This window comes from Callospermophilus lateralis, chromosome 1 (assembly GCF_048772815.1).
Source record: "Callospermophilus lateralis isolate mCalLat2 chromosome 1, mCalLat2.hap1, whole genome shotgun sequence".
NCBI classification, from domain to species: Eukaryota; Metazoa; Chordata; class Mammalia; order Rodentia; family Sciuridae; genus Callospermophilus; species Callospermophilus lateralis.
Genome location: NC_135305.1, coordinates 145,973,174 through 145,994,708, shown reverse-complemented (window position 1 = coordinate 145,994,708; position 21,535 = coordinate 145,973,174). Strand labels below are relative to the sequence as shown.

The 21,535-nt window shown below is 43.2% G+C and overlaps 1 protein-coding gene across 2 annotated transcripts in view; it reads right to left on the bottom strand.

The window, feature by feature from the left end:
* Positions 1–2,379: 2,379 nt before the first annotated feature.
* Coro1c (coronin 1C) overlaps positions 2,380–21,535 on the bottom strand; it is an 83,045-nt gene continuing 63,889 nt past the window's right edge. For both annotated transcript variants that reach the window (XM_077108895.1, XM_077108894.1), the window contains exons 4-11: positions 16,033–16,162; positions 13,851–14,032; positions 12,486–12,605; positions 11,666–11,770; positions 8,805–8,950; positions 6,263–6,320; positions 5,917–6,162; positions 2,380–4,743 (exon numbers count right to left, since the gene is read on the bottom strand). In XM_077108895.1, coding sequence (XP_076965010.1) covers positions 4,624–4,743; positions 5,917–6,162; positions 6,263–6,320; positions 8,805–8,950; positions 11,666–11,770; positions 12,486–12,605; positions 13,851–14,032; positions 16,033–16,162 — 1,107 coding nt within the window. In that variant the 3' untranslated portion in view covers positions 2,380–4,623. The remainder of the gene's footprint in view (positions 4,744–5,916; positions 6,163–6,262; positions 6,321–8,804; positions 8,951–11,665; positions 11,771–12,485; positions 12,606–13,850; positions 14,033–16,032; positions 16,163–21,535) is intronic.

The window sequence follows — 21,535 nt, the reverse complement described above, 5'->3', positions numbered from 1 at the left end:
ATCTATTGTTTCCTTTGTGATTTACTCCACACTCTGGGGTTTCAAGTCTTTTCCCCGTGTTTATTCAATTATTTATATCACCATCTATTTCCCAGCAATTTGTTTATTTTAATAATTGTTGATTTATCACTAATATATTAATTTTAATTATTTTTGCCAGGAATGAGAAAATCAACTGAAAATTTAGAAAATCAGATCTGAAGCCTGGTGCGGTGGTACACACCTACAATCCTAGCAGCACCTCAGAAGGCTGGGGGCAAGACGATTGCAAACTCGAGGCCAGACTCAGCCTCAGCAACTCAGTGAGGCCCTAAGCAATTTAGTGGGACCCCGACTCAAAAATAAGGGCTGGGGATGTGGTTCAGTGGTAAAGTGCCCCTGGGTTAAATCTCTGGTACCTCAAAAAACAAAATAAAAACTCAATGTAATAAAGATGACTCACAACTTCCACCTACAACTTGCGGTAACGTTTCTGGTGTTTATTCAACGTGTAAATGAAAATTGTTCACACAGATCCTTAAAGGGGTCTGTCCAAACCACCCGAGTGAAGCAGACTGGCTTCTGCCCATCTTTTTTTTTGCTGGGGGTGAGGGCATCAGGGATTGAACCCAGGGGCACTCGACCACTGAGCCACACCCCCAGCCCTATTTTGTATTTTATTTAGAAACTGAGTCTCACTGAGTGGCTTAGGGCCTCGCGTTTGCTGAGGCTGGCTTTGAACTCTGATCCTCCTGCCTCAGTCCCCTAAGCTGCTGGGATGACGGGTGTGCGCCACTGCTCCTGTCCTGGCTCACCCAGGTTCCTAAGAGGTCTAACAGGCACCGCCTTCCTTGCCCATCTTGATGCTGAGCAGACAAGCCAACTGACGTCACTGAAGGCCACGTGGTTTCAAGGGTGAGCTATGACAACTGTTTAAACACAAATTTAACTTTTTCTTCCTGACATCATGACATAGCTCATGGTGGGCCACTTCAAATACCCAGAAGCAGTTGGTGGTGGACACCCAGCACCCAGAAATAATATACTTTAACTCAGAGAGGCAGATTTCTACAACAAAAGCTGGAAGCCACTTCATTTAACAATGTCTTCTTTTCATTATTTCCTATGTGAGAATCTTTTAAGTGACTGTAAATAACCACCCAACATTACAGTGCGTGAACCTAACACATTCCTTCTGCTCTTCATCTTGCAATTCCTAAGCATATGGCCCAGTGGTTCCAGGGAGACAGAATTCCCACAGGTGAAAGTCTTGGGTCAAAGGGTAGAAGAGGGGCTGGGGTGGTGGCTCAGTGCTCTCCTAGCATGTGCGAGGCCTTGGGCTCCAGCCTTAGCACCATATAAAGATAAATAAATAAAGGTATTGTGTCCATCTACAACTAAAAAACATTAAAAAAAAAAAAAAAAAAAAAAGGTAAGAACACCTCAGACTTTGGGTTCGCGGGATGGACTCCCTCCAGGAGGGTGCGGCCACCATGCACACACCTCCATGGCAGTGGGGTGAAGCCCATAGCCCTGGCATTCTCTGGAGGGCAGGTGCTGCAATTTGGAACAAAGAGCATGGTCCAGCCTGGGCACCAAGTATCTCCTTCAAAAGGAAGGGACATGACTCATGTCCACAACCCAGTGATAATTTCAGGACATTTTAATGTGGCCACATAAAGTGAAAGGGTCATTTAGAGTCAACAGATTCTTAAGACCCAACAAAAAGTTTTTCTGGACGTAGGATGCACATCAAGGGAAGTAACCTTTAAAAAATGGAAGTTCTCCCCAGACAAGGTCTGGCTGGCTGTCTGGGGACAACATGATAGCCTTTTAGGTCTTCTGGCAAAGAATCAAGGCGGCCAAGCCAGAAAATAAGTCAGTTATAAACAGACCACCATGCGCCTGCCCCCTGACCATGGGTCTGCAGACAGTGTCTGCCAACTTCTGCTCCCTGCAGCCCCGGGCTGATCAACACCCGGGCTGCCATCCTGCTCACAGACAAGACATCTTTAGGACAAGGCACCTGAGGCGGCGGCTTTGTGAGGACTGTCTGTCACATTTATAGTAGCTGCAGCCACGCCAGGGATCAGCTCATCATGGTGACCACGGAGGGTACACACCACAGGCTGGCTGTGTGGCCAGATACGGGCACTGCTCTCATCTGACTATAGGGAATCCTCCTCCTTATTCCAAGATAGGAAAGGGGCCACACTGGAAACAGGGTGCTGCGGGAATCTGGAGAAGCCACCCACCCTTGAAGGGCCCTCTCGAGCTCAGCTGCTCCCCAACCCCCAGGACTCACCAGGCTGGTCCCAAGAGTCAGAGAAGCTGTGCTGGGCAGAGAGGCACAAGCTGCCTCAGAGACGGCTGAGGTGCGAAAGAAACACGGGACACCAATTTGTAATCAATGACTTTTATCTTTGAAAATGGAAGCAAGTGTTTTGACAGAACACTATGGTGCTCTATAAGAGCCGATCTAGGAGTAATTCACTGTCCTCCTCTGGGATGTCACGGCATTTTTTAAAAAAGAAGAAGACAAAACAGGGAAAATAATCCACAATGCTTCAGGCACCTCCTTGGGCCTGGATGGGCATCCATTCATTAAATAAGCAGAAGCTACAAACTAAGGTCAGGGTGACGGTCCCTCTCCCTCCCTCTTCTCTTCGAACCACCTTTCCTATAGGGTTCCACCAACCACAAAAATTCTTTACTTAATTTGATATCAGAACCTTAAAACATTTCTGAATCTTAGAGAAATGAAGGTCCTTTAGCAGATTACATTGATTAAAAAAAAAACAAACAATGTAAGTTTGACTTATATCCTTGTGATGACTGTTTTCTTTACATCTCGTTATCCACTTCTATATTAAAAACACACACATACATACACACAAAACTCAACATTCAGATGCCCTGAAATTGTGGAGACAGCAACACCAATATTGTTGGTTAAGGACATGGTACCTTTTCTGCTGGGACAGTACCAAGTGGGGCCAGGCCTTCCAACTGGCTGCCACCATACTCTGCCTCATCCTGGCTCCCTGGCCACACGGCTTCCAGTCAGCCCCGTACCCACCCCAGTGCACGCACACAAGAAGGTCCCCCCATGGCCCCCATGCACTCCACGGCTCATTCAGGCACACTCAGCCCTTCAAGAACAGAGGCTCGTCAAGTCTGGTTTTGCAAACATGCAATTGAGATCATGGAAGTGCAGCAAAGTTCCAGCTAGCCTAAGAATGAACAGGTGACTAGCACTGGTCTCTGACCCACTCCGGGTCCAGGAAGCCTCTGCAGCCCAACACAAATGTGAGCTGGAGAACTGGTTTGTGTGCGGGAGCGAAGAGGCATGTCCATGCATGTGAAAGCTACGGCCCGGCCTGCACTCCCTCTTCTGCCTCGTTCTAGGCCATTCTCCTCAGTCTCAACACTCAACAGCATCTTCTGGCCTCATTTTGCTGAATGTGATTAGGGCTAAGGGCAGGAAGATGGGCAGGACTGCTGGGCCCCGAGGGACATGCAGCAGACAGAGGAGGGAGGGCAGGAGCTCTGTGGGTGTAAGGAGAGCTGCTCTTTCTCCAGCACTGCTCAGGACAGTGGCAGGCCACCAGGGCTGCTCGCCTCCAAGCTCCCTGCCTAGCACGTCGCAAGAGCCGGGTAAGCTGCTGAGACAGGCAAGAGGGGACACTCAACAACATGCGCACACTCTGGTCCGAGTGCCCCTGTCAAGTACGAACCGCAGCCTGAGCAGTGAGATGTGGAGTGATGAATGTGACAGAGCCTATGTGTGACAAACTGCAGGGACACATGCTAGTTTGGTTAGATTATAATCATCTGAAGCACAGAATCAAGAAGCAAAATTCCATTCTGGTACAACCACCCAATTTCTAGAAAAGAGAAAGGAAAGAAAGGAAGAGATACGATGTACACTTTTTTGGATCAGAAGACTCAACGGAATGAGAGGGTAGTGAGAAGGTCCACATGATTCTTCAAGTCTTCCTTCCGCAGTCATTAAGATGACCAGGCTTGTGCTGCCAGTGGCTACTGCTCTGATTGTTCTCAGATGAATGTTTATACAAAATAATATCTTCATCTAGTTTATAAACATACACAGTGCTGTCCCTTTCAAATTAAGGAAAAGAAATCACACACAAATACTGCAAAGTAGCAAAATATAAAGAAAAAAAAGCTACTTTTGGTTTTGGCAACATTAAAAAAAGAAAGAAATATAAAAAGCAATGTGGCATTGGTCCCTATTCATTTAAAAAAAAGTACTTGGGCATGACACTGAATTGGAATTGGTTTGTTTTCTAAAATTCAGAATATCTGGGATTTTAAAAGTAGCACTTTTGTCTTTAAGAGTTCAACAAGTCACATAACACTTAAAACATCAAAAAAGCTTTCTGATAAAAAGCTCAGCTTTTTTTTTCTTTTTTTCCTTTTCTCCTTTTTTTTTTTTTTTGCAAATTTGGGAGTCACTCGCGTTCTTACTGGAACGTGGCCTATCGCTGCTGGTTGACAACTCTGAAATGGAATGTCTCCCAATGGCAGTGCCTCCCCCTCCACCCTCCCTTGGACCACACCAACAACCAGCTACCAAAGCCCAAGTTCTCACTCCCAGGTTCCGGAGGGTGGGAGGGACCTTCAGGCTGCTATCTTCGCCATCTGCTGTTCTAACTTGGAAATACGCTCATCTTGATTGCAGATTGTGTCTTTTATAGATTTGATCTCTTTTAAAATTTCATCCAACTTGGCTTCGTTTTGCTGAGAAAATAAAAAGGGGGGCAGTGATTAGAAAGCAGTAAACAAACTTAAACACGATTCAGACTACAGGACTTAAAATGTAATTTTCTGTTTGGCAAAAGGCAAACCAAAGTCACCAAATTGGAAAAAGAAGTCACAACCTGCCACATGTGGGCCTTATGAGAACATAACTGCCGCTGTTCGGTCCCTCTGAGACCCCAAAGCACTGCCTGTGTACTTACTCAAAGACTCAGTCAGGTCACAGACTGTAGGATAGGACTGCAAGGCTGCCCAAATCCCAACCTCCCCACTGGGCGAGGGGTGATTCCTACCAAAAGGTTGCTGAGCCTCTCGACCCACTAGGCAGGTCCTGGGAGTGGAATTCCAGGGCCTCTGTTAGCTTTTCTAAAGAGGACTGAGCCTCCCCCCACTCAGAGCTGATCCAGAAACTCTACAGCCACCAAAGGCTGGCTCCCTGTCAAGCACCAAAATGTCAGCTCCTCCAAGGCACTGTACCTCCTCGTTCCTCCACCTTCTCAGTGACCAAACTCCCCCCGGCCCCGCCTCCAGCCCACGCACTCCCTGGATCTTCTCCTCCCAGGACCTGATTCCCGGCAGCGTCAGTATTCTGTGGCCACAGCAGGTCTTCAATGGCAGGCTGGGTGCCCACCTCTGCCATGGCTTTGCCAAGATTGTCCTGTGGTATCCCACACACTGCCAGATCCTGCCTTCACCACACCACTCGACAGCACCCCAACACTGCCACCACTGCCTGCTTCCAGGAACCGTCTCTTCCTGGCTCCTGGGACCCTGCCCTCCCATGTCGTTTCATTTCTACCCAAATCAGAGGAGGGTTTGGGCAAAGAGAAAAACCCACAAACGTCCTATTCACTCTCAGAGATGGTGGTAGACTGATGTCTATTCCAGGCATTGTTTATGATAATATAAAAAAATATATAATAACCAAATAATTAATAATATAATAACCAGAGCTAAAGGAGCCAAAGGTGACCATAACTCATCAAGTCATGGGCCCCAGGACTTTCTTAGGCCCAGTGCATGTTATGAGTCACTGAAAGCTCCCAGGTGTCCACAGCTGGAACACTATTCAGCAATGCCCTGCATAACAGAGGACTTTGCAGGGGTCAAGGCATGCACAGATCAAGCACAGCCTCAAGTTGCTGTGCTCCTCACCACACTAGTCGTGTCTGTGGTTTTCTTGGGGACGCTGATCAGGTCACACTTCTTGTTTGCAGTGGGCTTGCTGTCCAGAATGTTCTTCTTGACCACTTTGAGATCCCTGTTTTTGCCTGGAATGTAGCCGTGCTTCAAGGAGATGAGGATTGGGTCAGCGTTCTTCCCCTCAAACCACTCTTCTGCCTCCAGCGCAGCCTCGGGGCCTGCCGTGTCTGGGTACAGGTCATCTTGGAAAAGGTCAGACTGCAAAACACATTCAGGGGAATGCTTCAGTAAGGAAGGAACCAGTTCTGGGTCTGGGATTTAAAACAAACATGGATTGCCTAGAAAGCTGGGCACTCACCTTCCTGGGAACAGTCATGATAATGGGCTCACACTTTCTCTCATGCAGCTTGAAGAATCTTCAAAGGAAAAATAAAGACAAAGTTCCATAAAGTGAAATATGACTGAGTAACAGGATCAAGAACTATTAACTACAATGCTGGGGGATATGGGAGATGAACGCTTCTTTTCCCTTCACCTCTGATCCACCCTGGCAGTAGGTACTTAAGCAGTCCCATTTTCCCACTTCACAGATGAGCTCGGCGTATCTCTGCCAGAAAATGGCAAACTGGAGACAAGGACCATGAGTAGAGGTCTGTGGATTACTGTGACAGTCAAACTGCAAATACCTGGGGCAGAAGGACTGTGGTGGAAATAGTAGCAACACTGGGACTGATTCACTTGTGAAAAAGTTACCATGTAGCAGACAGGTGGGGATCCCCCTAATGTGAAGCTGTCGCCACACCCTGCGTGCCAGGTCTTCTGCCAGCTTGAGCAGTTGAACATTTGTGAAGTATAAATGTGATTTTTAAAAATCATATTTATATATGATTTAGATATCCTAGGAAGTAGATTTTAGTTTGGGGTAGATTTTGTCTTTTGGGGTTTTTTTGGTGGAGGGCAACAGGTACTTGCTTGCAATCCTCCTGACTAGGCTCCCAAGTTGCTGGAATTTCAGCTGTGCACCACAACACCTAATGACATTTAGGTATTCAAGCAAACCCCACATCAAGGAAAATTTGAAATTATCCAAAACGTGGAAAGCAAATTGCATTATCCTATGGAGGAGCAAAAAATATCCTCTAATTGAAGGGGAAAAGGGATAGAATTTTCTTTTGCATCTCACAATAAACAAAACTAAAAATTATAATAAAAGTGATAGGAGAAGCCAATTTCTTCCCAGCCAGGAAGGGAAATAACCGAGAGTTCTTGCCAAAGTTCTTGGCAAGAGAGGGAGCCACGGTGAGCAAAGGGGCACATGCTGGGCAGCACTCAGATGAAACAAGAGCTGAGCGTGGCTTTGCCAGTCAAGGTGTTCCCCAAAACCACATTTTAAAAAACTGCTGCGTCAAACTTGCCTATTCACTATTTCAATAGGGTCACAGATTAACCAAAAGCCGTTTTAAAAAGATTTAGTGAAAACTACGCAGCAGCAGCAGCAGCAGCAGCAGCAGCAGCAGCAGTAGCGCAGTGAAGGAAGCCTGCGGCCCTGACTTCCAGCTGGGCCAGGGCGATGCAGCCTCTCCAGGAGCGCGTCCGCCCCAGCCCTGGCTTCTCCTCCATAAGATGGGCATAAAAACACCCTCTTCCTGGGTTGTGGGGAGAAGCAGAAGAGGTCACCCACGGTGTGTTTAGTTCAGGGTCCGACACGTAATCAAGGCTCAGCACAGATAGACAGGAGGGTCCCGAACAGCTGTGCTCAAAGTTTTTCTTGAATGTGCTCCTAAATAATTGGGTGTAATCTTAAGTTCAGATTCAATCCTTTTAAACCACACTTGGGTTAGTCTGGTCAAACCGCAATTCTGGATTATCTGGGACAGCTATCTTTTATTGTCCCAGCTATTTAAAAAAAAAAATGATTAATATAAATTAAGGGCTGGAGCTATAACTCAGTTTATATTCATATAAAGTTTATAAAAATTCTTTTTCTATTATTTTTATTTTTTTAAATATTTATTTTTCAGTTGTAGTTGGACATAATATCTTCATTTTATTTATTTATGTTTATGTGGTGCTAAGAATCAAACTCAAGGCCTCAAATGTGCGAGGCAAGTGATCTATCGCTGAGCCCCAGCCCCAGCCCTCCTATTATTTTTAAAGATTTAAGTATCAATTCTTAATCATGTGACCAGAGGAGCAAACATTTTTGGTTGCTGCTATTCTGTTTGTTTTGGGTGCTGGGGTTTGAACCCATACAAACTTTAAAAGTCTGTATAAACTTCATGTTACACTGATGCATGGTATGATTGATAGTGTGATGCTATTCTGTTGTTTAAAGTGTTCACTGGCCACTGGGTGTCTGATGAGTATCTCCTGTTGACTACTGTGAGAAAAAATGTGCCCGTAGGAGGCCCACTAGTGTTATAGGACATAAACTTCAAATTCAAGACAAGTATAGATAAGTAAAAGTCATACAACACAGCTGAACTTCCTAAATCAAACTAGCCTCACAAATCATCGCAGAACCCTGCATTCTCTAGTTTAGGATCAGAAGGATCCACAACCCAGGATAGAGCTCAGTCCTATCCCCCTGAGAGCAGAGAGCCACCTCCTTTCCATTCCAGGGCCAGGTTCTCACCTGCCCACCCCCCAGGGGATCATGGCCACAGCCTCAGCTTGGAGTCAGAGAGGAAGGTGTCACTATTTCACTAAGTGTATGCTACACCTCAGGTCTGCCACTGGACTGCTAAGCTCCCAGTTGTATGAGCAGGACATAAGACACGGCTCCACCCACATGCAGGGGCAGGGAGCCTTGGGCACACAGAAGGCCGTGGAACTGTGTGGCTCTGGTGCTACACTAACGGCACAAACAACTGCAATACTTTACGATATCAATTTGTTACCTGGCAATTTCACATTTGTTAACGTCGAGTCCTCTCTTGGGCATGTAACCCATGCCTCTTTGAGGCTCCTTGCTGCTGAATGTGTTGAGGTAGTGGACATATGGGGATTCATCCGTGATCTCAAAGTAGCGAATACTGCTGTCTCCCTACAAAAAAATCAGAGATGAGTTTGTCTTTAACAGTATCTGAAACAGCGGGTTTGGGAGGGTGTCTCTCTCCTATGCGACCCAGCACTCATGGGGACTGGGCCTCAGGGGCCGACCTTTTTTCACTTTCATAAAGAGGCTGACCTGAAGTATGTAAGGTTCTTTTCCTCAGAGATTGAGCCCTCACTACCAACAGATCACTACCATATTTCTGCCCAACTGCCCTACAGTTCAACATCAAAAGTCAAACAAAAGAGTGAATTGCTGAGCATGCAGTCACTGATTGTAGGATCTGTTCCCTGATCCCGCATAGCACTGTTCAAGATCTGACAGCTCAACACCAGACAATCTGACAACAGCAAAAAATGAGATTTTTCTAATTAAGAAACATCAGTTTTCATGAGCATTCTTTCTTTTTTTTTTTTTTTTGATAATTTTTAGTTGTAGATGAACAGCACGCCTTTATTTTTATGTGGTACTGAGGATTGAACCCAGTGCCTCTCATGTGCTAGGCAAGGGCTCCCCCACTGAGCTACAGCCCTAGCCCTTCATGAGTATTCTTAAGCTTCAAAAAGTAGAACTATCTCATTGTAATGTGTAAAATTCTACAGTTATCATATTTAGAACAGTCATATTTTTGGGAGATCTGAAGTCTGAGGCATATGCTAATCTAAGCATAAATAACAGTTACACCCTTACACGAACCTAAACAATGAAGGCGGCCCTATCTGGGGGGGTGGGGGAGACAGACAGAGACAGACAGACACACAATCACACACACACACACACACATACACACACACACACACGTGCACACAAGAAGACAAAAAGAGCTAGACAGTATGATGCCCTAACAAGAGTCTTGGTTCTCATAGTTTCCATCTGTTTCATTTTCTGCAAATCATTTTCCAACTCACACCAATACTACCTGCAAAGTGCTCATTTGGTTTGTTTTGATGCATCAAGGGTGAGGCCTATGTACTTAACAGCTATTAACATCTGCAGTAAAGTGACTTTCAAGGAAACAGACAAGATCTCAGATTCTAGGTAACTGACCTAAAAAGAAATGCAAAGTAGCTCAGAAGCACCCTTTGTCAACTGTGGAAAGGAAACCATCACCCACAAAGGTGGCTTTCTAACAGGTTTGGGGAATACAACAAAAGCACCTTTTTTTATTAAGTATTTTATTTGCAACTAAGCTTGTTAACACTATATAATGACAATGTACAAAGAATAATGTTGCAGTTTTTGGTTAGATTTAAATCAAAGACATTAATTAATAAGGAATCTTCAAGTGTGAATATTCCAGAAATTTCTCTAAACCATCTGATCAAAACAACTGTCTCTGAACATTACCTTAAGTGTGGAAGGTATTGACATACATTTGAATTAAGCTCAATTTTTTTTCAAAATAAGCCATAATTTAAAGAACTATTCTATATTCAAACTAAAACAATATTAATAGAACTTTCCTTTCCAGGAAACAATAATAAAGGAAACAAGGCATTTTGTAAAATGTGGTCCTGAACAAGTCACAGTAAAAAACAAATGTATACTTAACTCCACCTTCCTCAAAACAGAGGCTCCTCTCTGCTCTGCAGTCTTGGAAATAAGATGAAGAACAGCCTGTAAGCAACTTCGGGTAGGAGATTGCTCATTTGTACAAAGCTCAAGCGATTGAACATGGACACCTCAGTGAGGGAACCTGAATCTGAATTGTGTTTTTAATAACTGATACAAAAGTGAAGTGGGTCTGGAATACATCAAGAGCAGCATTCTTACTATTATTTCAACTACAAAAAGGAATTCAGCCTATAAAAAAATTCCAAGGAATTCAGCCTATAAAAAAATAAGGAACTATGAATTATCATTTACAAAAGTGAAATAACGACAGCAGTAAAGCTATCAACAGTTTAGCGACACTGAGGTCATAAGACAGGAGGAGGTGCTCTGACTTCAGGGTGGCATCTTCCTGTACCTAACAGTTGTCACCTTCTGAAACTTTTTTGTCGTCAGTGGAAATCTTCAAGCCCAGGGTTCTAATGCTGAACCCCAGGAACCAGAACCACCCAGAGAGCCCTGGAGAGTCTTGGAGGCTGTCAGAGCTCACTGCACATAGCACTGTTCTCTTCACAAGCCCATGGCAGGTGGCACTGAGAACATACACACTGATCTAGGGTTATGTGATAGTTTCCAGCATTAAATGTGACATACCAGCCCCATACCTAATAACAATGCAGACAGATCCAAAATCACCCGTTGTGCAGAAGCAGTCGGTGAAAACAGAACACCAGTATGTCCTCTTTTATGCCTTGTGCTGCTTGGGATAGAACCCAGGGCCTTGCACACTCTAGACCTGTCCAGGCGCATCATCTCTTTTTCACTGGAGGCCTGTAGTGAAGATTCCCCAACAGCAGCCATCCCAAAACTCTAGCCCAATCCCTGTGTTAGTCAAAAGCACTGAACAGAGTATGTTATCACTACACAATTCACAAGTGACAAACGGTGGTGGTCTAGAGACCTTATCTCAGCTTAAGACACACAAAGTAGAAAACTCAGAAACCTTAAATGATGGGGCTGGGAATTCACTGGGTCTAAAGTGCCTGCCTAGCACACGTGAGGCCCTGTGTTTGATCCTTAGCACTTAAAAAAAAAAAAAACAAAGGGTGGGGGGTACGGAATACACTTTTCAATTTAATATTGAAATCAGTTTACCTTTCCACATAAGTAAATGATACTGGTGTCAGGATCATAGAAAGGCAGCAAAACTCCATTGCTAGTGTCCATTTCATGAAGAGCAATTGGTTCCTGCATGTTTTTCTGAAAATAAAACATATGTATATGTCTCTTCATTTTTACAAGACAATTTTTTAAACTTATTAGACATTCTTCAATTAAGTGAGCCATTTTCCAAGAATAACATGAAGCTTGAACAATGTACATATAAATTTCATTCACATAAACACGAGGAGGGATCAAACTCACTGAAAATTATATGGATTTGACAACATAAATGTGTGACTCCATGACAAAGATTGACAAGTCCTTTTCTTCTGAGCCCATTTCTTTTTTTAAAGGTACTTTTTCCTTATTATAAAATAAATACGTATACAAACTTTCAAAAAGTTAGAAGACATAGAGAATATTGTAACTGTCTCTAGTTCAGGGTTTCTTCCCTCTTCCACTAGTTATGAATGCTTTCCCAAGCATGACTATATTGATTTAGACATTTAATTATAGTCTGTGAAATATAAATAAGTGTAGAATTGATTTCCTAAATCTAAAACATTGGATTCTTTGCACATTCTTTTTAAAAAATCTAGTCAGCATAAGGCTCCCTGGGAGTATCAAGAACGCATTTTTGAAATATATTCACTGCCTATCTCCAGTGAGGATAAGGACTTGACGTCCAACTGACAACAAGCAGGAGTTCAGAACACCACACTAAGAATCCTATATTCATACACTTAACAACCCAGAGCCCCAACAGAGAGAATGCTCTGTGAAGCACATGGGAGGCGAGGAGGGAACCTACAGGATTCCAGAGTGCCAGCTGCCGCTCACTCATGCGACTGAACCCAGTGGTAAAGACGTTGCCGTCAGCCAGAAAGATGGCTCTCATGGGCCTGGCTCCCTCGTGGGCCTTCTCCTTCTCCTGTGAGTGAGAGCAAGAGGCACGTTATGCATATTCAAACTGCAAGAAGGGAAGGTGGGAAAACCACATGTTGACCCTCCCTCACCCCACCTGTCATCCACACTCTCCTGATGTCGACCATGACCCCAGGTGAGGAATCAGAGCAGCAATAGTGACCTGTCAAAGTCCCCCAGCTAGCTAACAAGCAAGAGCTCCAGGATCTGACTCAAAAAACCTCACTCCTTCCACCACATCCTGCTGCCAACCCAGGTCCACACACTGCAGACACAGGACATAGAAGGAATCTGCCAATGCCTTGTTTTTCAAGACAGTTATAACTTGAAGGTTGGGTGTAGGCTCTGATTTCTACCAACACCAACAGACATCAAGAAGTCAAGTCTAATTAACCCCTTTGTTTCTTCTTTCTTTTTTTAAAGAACCAGGGATTGAACCCAGGGGCACCTAACCACTGAGCCATATCCCCCAGACCTACTTATTTATTTATTTATATGTTTTGAGACAGGTTCTTGCTAAGTTGCTAAGGCTGGCCTGAAACTTGGGATCCTCCTGCCTCAGCCTCTCAAGCCACTGGAATTACAGGTGTTTACCACCATAGTGCCCTCATATCCACCCTAGGAAGATTCTGGATAGATAAAGGTTGCATGGGGATGGGAAGTCCCCAGTGCTCAGTAAGCAATAGCCACAACTGTCATAGTACCCTTCAGATGTAACACTACCAACACCAAACATATCTCAGGAAGGGCCTCAGAGCATGGGTGAAATAAGATGTTCTATATTCAGTATTTGGCACTGCAAGTCTGACTAAAGAGCCAAATGTCTACCTTTTGTCAATTTTGCTCCCCAAACTAGGGAGTAGAATCTAACATACTGACCTCATGAGAACCTGCTGCAGTTCTGTAAGACTGTGTAACAATCATTTCTGGAACAGGGAGCAGAATCAACTAATCAACCGTCAGCACTGAGCCCCAAGACCAGGCAAGTAGTCTGGTTTAGCTGAGCCAGACCTGTGAGCACTTAAGGACACTAGTGAACCAAGAAAAACTGACTCTTCATGAAAAATGGCTACCTAGGGAGAGAGGTGAGTTGAGTAAAGGCTGCACGTGGACACACTTGGACACGCCTCTGCTCCCTCATCACTGTGTCTGCACTCCCAAGGCCACCAGCCAGTGGTTCTCCTGCCTTAAAAGCAAGGAGCCCACAGACACTGAAGTCCACAGCCCCTGGGTTTTGCCCTCCCATACTCACAGCAACAAGCTCTTGCTTCCTGGGATCGATCACTCGCACTTTCTTGTCTTTGGAAGCTGTGCAGATCAGACTGCCGTTCCGGTTCCAGCTCACATTATAGATCATGTCTGAATGCATATCGTCCAAGTTTATAAGGGCTTCCCCTGTCCCCACATTCCAGATGATGATGGCATTGTCACAGCCTGAAACAAGCAAAACCAAGCCCCTCAAAGATTAGAAATCTGTAAAGGAAAGCCAGAAGAACATAAGGAAATAAATAAATGCACGGAAAGGCAGGTGAGGATAAGGGGCTCTACTTACTGGAAATCCAAGACCAAAAGTGACAAAAAAGGTGCATACAACAGAAATAAAATCATTAAAGGATCTTGTCCCAATCTCCTTTAAAGCTGGGCATCAGCTAGGCAGGTTGGCATAAGCCTGTAATCCCAGGCATCACAAATTTGAGGTCAGCCTCAGCAACTTAGCAAAACCCTATCTCAAAAAATAAAAAAGGGGCTGGGAAGAGGCTGGGTTTGTAGCTCAGTGGTTGAGTGCTTGCCTTGCATGCGTGAGGCACTGGGTTCAGTCCTCAGCACAACATAATAAATAAATAAACAAACAAACAAACAAATAAATAAATAAATTAAAGCTATTGTGTCCATCTATAGCTTAAAAAAATATTTTAAAGGTGGGGAGCCGCTGAGGATGTAGCCCAGTGGTGAAGTATCCCTGAATTCACTCTCCAGTGCTGTCGGCAAGGAAGAATACTTAGAACATCAATTCAAAGATAAAACAGAGAAAGAACATCCTAAAGTGAATTCTTGCCAATAAAGCAATTTTAAAAGTGATTTAGAAAAGCTAGTCACTAATACCTATGATACCTAAGTTACCTAATTGGTAGAAGTAGGAAATTTAAGGGAAAAAAATCTGTACAAAAGTATAAGCTCCAGTCAAACCTTGCCCTTCACTTGTAAAAAGGAGAACCAGGAGCAGTCTGCTGATGACACCCTATTTGTGACCTCAATGAGAAGGGCAGAAGGATTTCTCTGATGGAATTCTACCTCCAGGACATTTTCCTTTTATCAGACAGAGGTTCTGTGTAAATCATTGGAAAAGTTCCCAAATACAGTCAACCAGTGCTTATTAAAAAAAAACTATCCTACACAGAGTTTTTTTGGTTGTGTTTTTGGTGGTACTGAGGATTGAACGCAGGGCCTGAGCTATATCCCCAGCCCTGGTGTCTTTTATTGAAAAGTGGTTCTTGGTTTCAGAAGGTTCCTGGCATTCAATTTACTTAATTGGTCAAAAATCATAAACATCCTCTGCTCCCAGTTAAAAACTAAACTGCCTCTCTCTTTTTTACTGGTAAGGGGAAAGATTTTTAAAAATTCTGCCACTAACATTAGTATTTTTTTTTTCAAGACTCCAGTATTATTAAAGTATAATTTACATATAATATAATGCACCTATTTAAGTATACTTAGACTGTTTCAATCAGTATATATAATCATGCAGCTTCTACCACAATCAGGTTAGAACATTTCTACCCCAAAGCTCCCTAATGCCCTTTGTATTGCTTTTATGAAGAAAATTTTAAAATCTCAGATTCTGAGCAAAAGGAAAAAAATTTCTGCAAATCAAACTTGGGAAACACTCAAGTGAGAAACCAGTAAGCACACTAAGACCAAGACATGGGCGCTCTGCAGTGCTGTGCAACGGTGAGAAGTCAGACCATCATTGTTCAGGAATAGGGAGCTGACTAAACAGACAGACGATGGACTATTGCAGAGAGTCGTTAAAAATATTATAGGGAACATTTAATGATACAGACAGGAGTGAAGTGTACCACTAACTGCAAAAAGAGGTCACGTGTGAAGTGTACAAAGCCATCTCTGTGTGTAAACTAATTTTTAAATATATATTATGCTTACATTTTAAAAATATCTTTATTTTATTTGTTTATTTATTCATTCTTATGTGGTGCTGAGGATCGAATCCAGGGCCTCGAACATGCTAGGCGAGTGCTCTTCCACTGAGCCCCAGCCCCATAAACTAACTTTTGTACGTGCACCTCACCATGGTTCACTACTGCTCTGCTTCAACACTGTATGCAGCACACACTCAAAACACACCTGTTGCTCCCTCCACCTCAGGGTTGTGTGAAGGACGGGCCAGCAGCGGCGAAGCACTGCTGAGCACCTACCTGCACTGAGGAGCACGTTGCGGGCTGTCGGATGCCAGGCCACAATGCCGACTCTCTTCGAGTGGCCTTCTAAAATCACCACAGGTTCAGTCAGGGAGAGGGTAAGTCCGTTTTCCGGGATCTGCCATACCTGTTGGAAAAGGAAGGAAGATGATCCATATGAAATTCATCACCTGTTATTATCATGTTTACTATGACAATCTGATGTGAAGACTTGCTGTCTAGCTGGAGCACTCGATGACATCTGGGTGAAAGGCCTTTCACATTTTGTTGTGAAATGACTGTGTACAGTTATTTAAAAAATGTAGTATGATATGTGAGATCAGAATAAAAGTCCTATAAAACATTACCTCTTCTCTTTTATATAATATTAGGTGGGATTTAAAAAAAATTTTTTAAGTTCTAACTCTCTAGTTAGAAACGTGTAAAAATATTTGAAATGAAATAGAAAATGGTCGAAGCATTCATAAAAGCATGGCAGGGATGAATAAAAACCCTCTACGTCTGTGCTTCTGAGGTAATGGTGCAGTTTTTAAAACATATTTTCTATTGGGAAAATGAAATAATTTATAACATATTCTACAGAAAGCAAATCTAGCCAAAGAAAAAGAAAACTGGACTTCACAAAATTAAAAATCTGTTTCAAAAGATAAAGGAAGTGAAAAGACCACCCATAGAATAGGAGAAAATAATTTGCAAATCATACAGCTGATAAGAGGCTTGTATCTAGAGTATAATAAGAACTCTTAAAACTTAACATAAAGACTAAATAGTACAATTTAAAAATGGGCAAGGACCAAAAAGCCTCAAAATGTTTAACGTTTGAGGTTTCTAAAACTCATAAAAATTACTGAATTTTGAGGCAATGTGGCACTGGACCAGCCTCCATAATGAACATCAATTATTTAAAACTGCAAATGCTGTTATTAAATACTTCTTAGGAAAAAAAATGGGCCAGGAAACCAAATAGACATTTTAAAGTATAAGGGTCCAAAGGCATGTGAAAAGATGTTTGACATTATTAGCCACAACGCAGTGCAAATCAAAGCCTCAGATATCACTTCACATGTACCTCCTAAGATGGCTAGAATTTTTAAAAAAGACATAACAAGTGTTGGCAAAAATGCAAAGAAACCAGAGCCTTCCTACACTGTTGGTGGAAATGTTAGATGGCACGGACACTTTGGGAAACAATCTGACAGTCCCTTGAATGATACACATGGAGTTATCTCCTGGCCCCTCCCTTTCCTTCCTACCCCACTTCCCTATCTAGAATTCATCTAATCCTTCCATGCTCTCCTTCCCTACCCCCGGCCCTTTTTATTTTTCATTTTGAGACAAGTTCTCACTGAGTTGCTTAGTGCCTTGCTAAGTTGCTGAGGCTGGCCTCAACTTGCCATCTTCCTGTCGCCGAGTCCCACTGAGGCCCTGTAATTCTACTCCCACACACTACTATTCATAATAGCCAAAAAGTAGAAACATCCCAAGTGTTCATCCACTGCTAAATGGCCAAACAAAATGTGAGATACATACAATGGAAAACCAATTGACCACAAATAAGAATAAGGCTCTGATAAATGCTACAACATGCATGAACCTGGAAAACATGCTAAGAGGAAGAATTCAGACAGAAGGTCACATATGGTAGCATTTCAGTAAGCAAAATGTCTGGAAGAGCAAACCAGAAAGAGACAGGAAATAGATCAGTGGTGGCGTTGTGTTAGGGAAGACGAATGAGGGCTTCTTTTTGAAAATATTCTAAAATTATGGTGATGGTTGTATTTCCTAAAAATCATATATATAGTGGAAGACCACTTTAGGAAATTCCTGTGAATTTCCTAAAAATCATTGAATTGTACACTAAACTGGTGAGTTCTGCGTAAATCAGTAAGGCCGTTGTTGTTGCTGTTTTCGTCCTCTTGACTGGTGAAGACACGCAGAAGATCCCCACATCTTACCTAGTGATGTGCCCAAGCAGCAGGGGGAGAAGGTAACAGGGAAAGTATCAAAGTGAAAGGAATAAGAGACTTTAACAATGGAGCACTGTGGTTTTAAAGGTTAAGAAGCGGAAATATCCTCTAAGACGGGAAGGACCTAGTTATAAGTGAGTTGAGTAGCATTGAAAATTCTTGAAGAACAGATTAAATTAAATATTTAAGTTTGTGAAAAGGCTGAAGTTTAAAATAATTATCTTCTTATATATGAAGATTAAAATAAGTAATTCCTAAAAAAGATTTTAAGGAACTAGTTCATGAAAAACTTAGAACCTGCCAGTGAGAATCATACTCAACAGTGGAACAACTGAGAAACATAATTTCCCCTTGTTGGGATTTGTAAGAATGAGATGAAAAACTGTTAGTTTTCCATTGCTTAGTAGAGTGCAGATGTGGATTAGATGAATGTTTAAGGTTCAACTCTTTTCCGTTGTCCTGCAAAAGATGAGAACAAAGTTCGCCATCCCGAAGGGTGGGAAAAGATTCTAAGTTGAGTGATTCATTCATTATTACAGCTAAATTCTACTCAGGCTAAAATATAACCTCTTACGCAAATCATTGCAAAATAAACCTGCCTTCTGAGGGCCCAAGCCTAAATGTCACCTGATTGCTCCAGAACCCCCATCATTCAAATTTTACAGATGGCAGGTGTGAACAAACACAGAAAGCAAAAGCACAACCTACCTCTCCCTCACCCAGACCCCAGCCTTTCCTGCTGGGCAGACTTTAAACTATGCCCCTCTCACTCCTGGGAGACTGTGGGTGACTAACTGCTTCCCCTTCAGCATGACATTTGCTTTCATCCTGACTTTTTTTTTTTTTTTCTTTTAACCAGAGGTGCTCAACCACTGAGCCACATCCCAAGCCCTTTTCGTATTTTATTAGACACTGGTCTCACTGAGTTGCTTAGGTCCTTGCTAAGTTGCTAAGGCTGTCTTTTAACTTTCGATCCTCCTGTCTCAGCCTCCTGAGCCAGTGGGATTCAGGGCATGCACCACCATGTCCAGCCTGACATGTTACTTTTATTCAAAGGTTTTATGAATAACCAAAGAGCTCCAAATTAAATTTGGCTACTCAAATTTTTGAATAAAATTTTGAACAGAACCAATAGAAAACAATGGCTATTGATCTAATCAAAGCATAAAGTCAGCAGAGAAACAGTTAGTAATTCAACAGGAAATGCATTTTTAAAGTCCAATTTGACCCCGGTTTTGAAAGAGTGGTAATACCACCCACCACCTGCAGATGGCAGTCTAATCATGGACTGCTAGGAATCTTTCAAAGACTGCAAAACCTCCTCTGCCCAGCTCTGACCATGAACTAAGTACTGCGTTTTCTAACTCCCTAATGAGGGCTGAAGTGATAGGAGACTTTGGTTATCAGCATTTCCATTCTTAAATATGAGGGCAGAAACAGAGATCCTAACAGGGCTTTCTTTATCTTTTCCTTTCTCTAGTTTGTCCTTTATCCACCTCTTGTTTGAACTGAGGAAATTTTGACGAAGCAAAACACATGAATTTTTAAATGAAGAAACAGTGTTCTTTTATTAACTCACTTTTCAGTCAATTTAATGGTCCCTCCTGGATTTCTGCATTTAATACAGGCAATAACTCACTGTACTACCTTGACTACATGTTCATGCAACACAGCTACTGAGGAGCCACTACAATGCAGGTCTGGTCCCAGGTGACTGAATATGGGCCCTACTTTAAGGGGAGTTAACGATCTAGCAGAAAACAGAAGGGTTTCATTGGACTGAAAAGTAAAGACAGCAAATGCAAATGGTGTGACATAAAAGCTAGAGGACAGGTTCTGGAGCTGGGTGAGCCCTTGTTTAGGCACGAACCAGGACTGGGCGAACAACACAATTGTAACATCAGTCCCTGCACCTGCTAGGGCTGCTGTGGGGATTAAAGGGCCAATAAAGCCTTTGGAACAGAGCCCAGTGCCCCAAAATAATGCTTCCCAAATGGAGGAGAGCATAGAGCACTAGCTAAGATGGGCTCAAGCCAAACTGACAGTGAGAATCTATTCTGCCACATTCCAGGGTTGTGACCTTGGCGACACTCACCTAACCTTTCTTGCTTTGTTTCCTCATCTATAGAAAATGGGATAATAATGAACTTGGCCCTCAGTGGGGTGGTTGAAGGACTAAGTTGGTAACATGTATTTAACACATGGAGAATAATGCCTGGCCTAAGGCAGACACCCAGGAAGCCCTAGCTATTGTCATTCCTGTATTAGTCACCAGGAGACCATACAGTGCAACCAAATCGGCCGACTTTTGCATAAGCTGAGTGCTGAATGAAAATGCAAGTGTCACCAGTTAATTTCTTGCTAACCAAGCCTGGTCTTCCCAGGGAGGTTCTCTGAGGAGACCTAAGAATGGAAAGGAGTTAAATAAAAGGAAATGAAAACAGGAAATCAAGTACCCAATTTCAAAATAAAACAGCACAGATGCATAAAACAATTTTCTAAAAAGTGTGTGCAGCATCTGAACAATGTCCCAAAGAGGCTGACTGAGGGACGGCAGGGAAGAGGCACTGGGTCAAAAGGTACATGCCATGGGGCTGGGGATGGGGCTCAAGCGGTAGCGCGCTCGCCTGGCATGCGTGCGGCCCAGATTCGATCCTCAGCACCACATACAAGCAAAGATGTTGTGTCCGCCGAAAAAAAACTAAAAAATAAATATTAAAAAATTCTCTCTCTCTCCTCTCTCTCTCTTTAAAAAAAAAAAAGGTACATGCCACAGGCACAGGAACTGACAGCAGGAGGAGGAAGTGACTCGGACACTCTGGGAAAGACAACAGAACCCTGGGGTCTGCTGGTAAATGCTGCTCTCCACCGGAGACTGCGGGAAGGAGCTGAGTCTGTCCACACTGGGCACTCACATCCCCTGGCTGAGGCCACAAGCCCTACTCACAGGCCAGCTGTAATGTGGCTCTCTAATCTTTTTAGGGTGGCCTGCTCCTTCCCGGGAATGGTCTACCAATTCGGACTGAAGGTCTGGCCTCCCACAGCTCAGAGACAACAAAGATCAGAAATGACACTGGGTATAAGTTCAGTCTTTTCATAGGACACTGGCCTGGGTGTCAGAAGACCCCAGCTTCTATCAGACTAAGACACTGATTGGCCATGTTAGCATTCAAAGGGATTTCACTTCTGGGAGCCTCAATCTCCTTATTTGATACTGGGGACTTGCACCAGCTGTGCTTACGGAAGAGTTACTGGAGGGTCAAACGAGCTAAACATTTAGTGTAACATTAGCCTAATGGAAAATAACACTAATAAGAAGGAGCACAGGCTTTGAAGCTAGAAAGATCAGGTTCTGGATATGTCCCTTCTCAGCTGCATGACCTTTGATAGAACTGCCATGTTCTGGGCCTGTGTTTCCTAAGTTATAAAAAATCTCATATTCCTGTCTGAACTGTCCAATACAATGATTCAATACCATTATGCACATAAAACCTGAACAAAAGCAAAAGAAGAGTCTACTTTATGTTCATGAT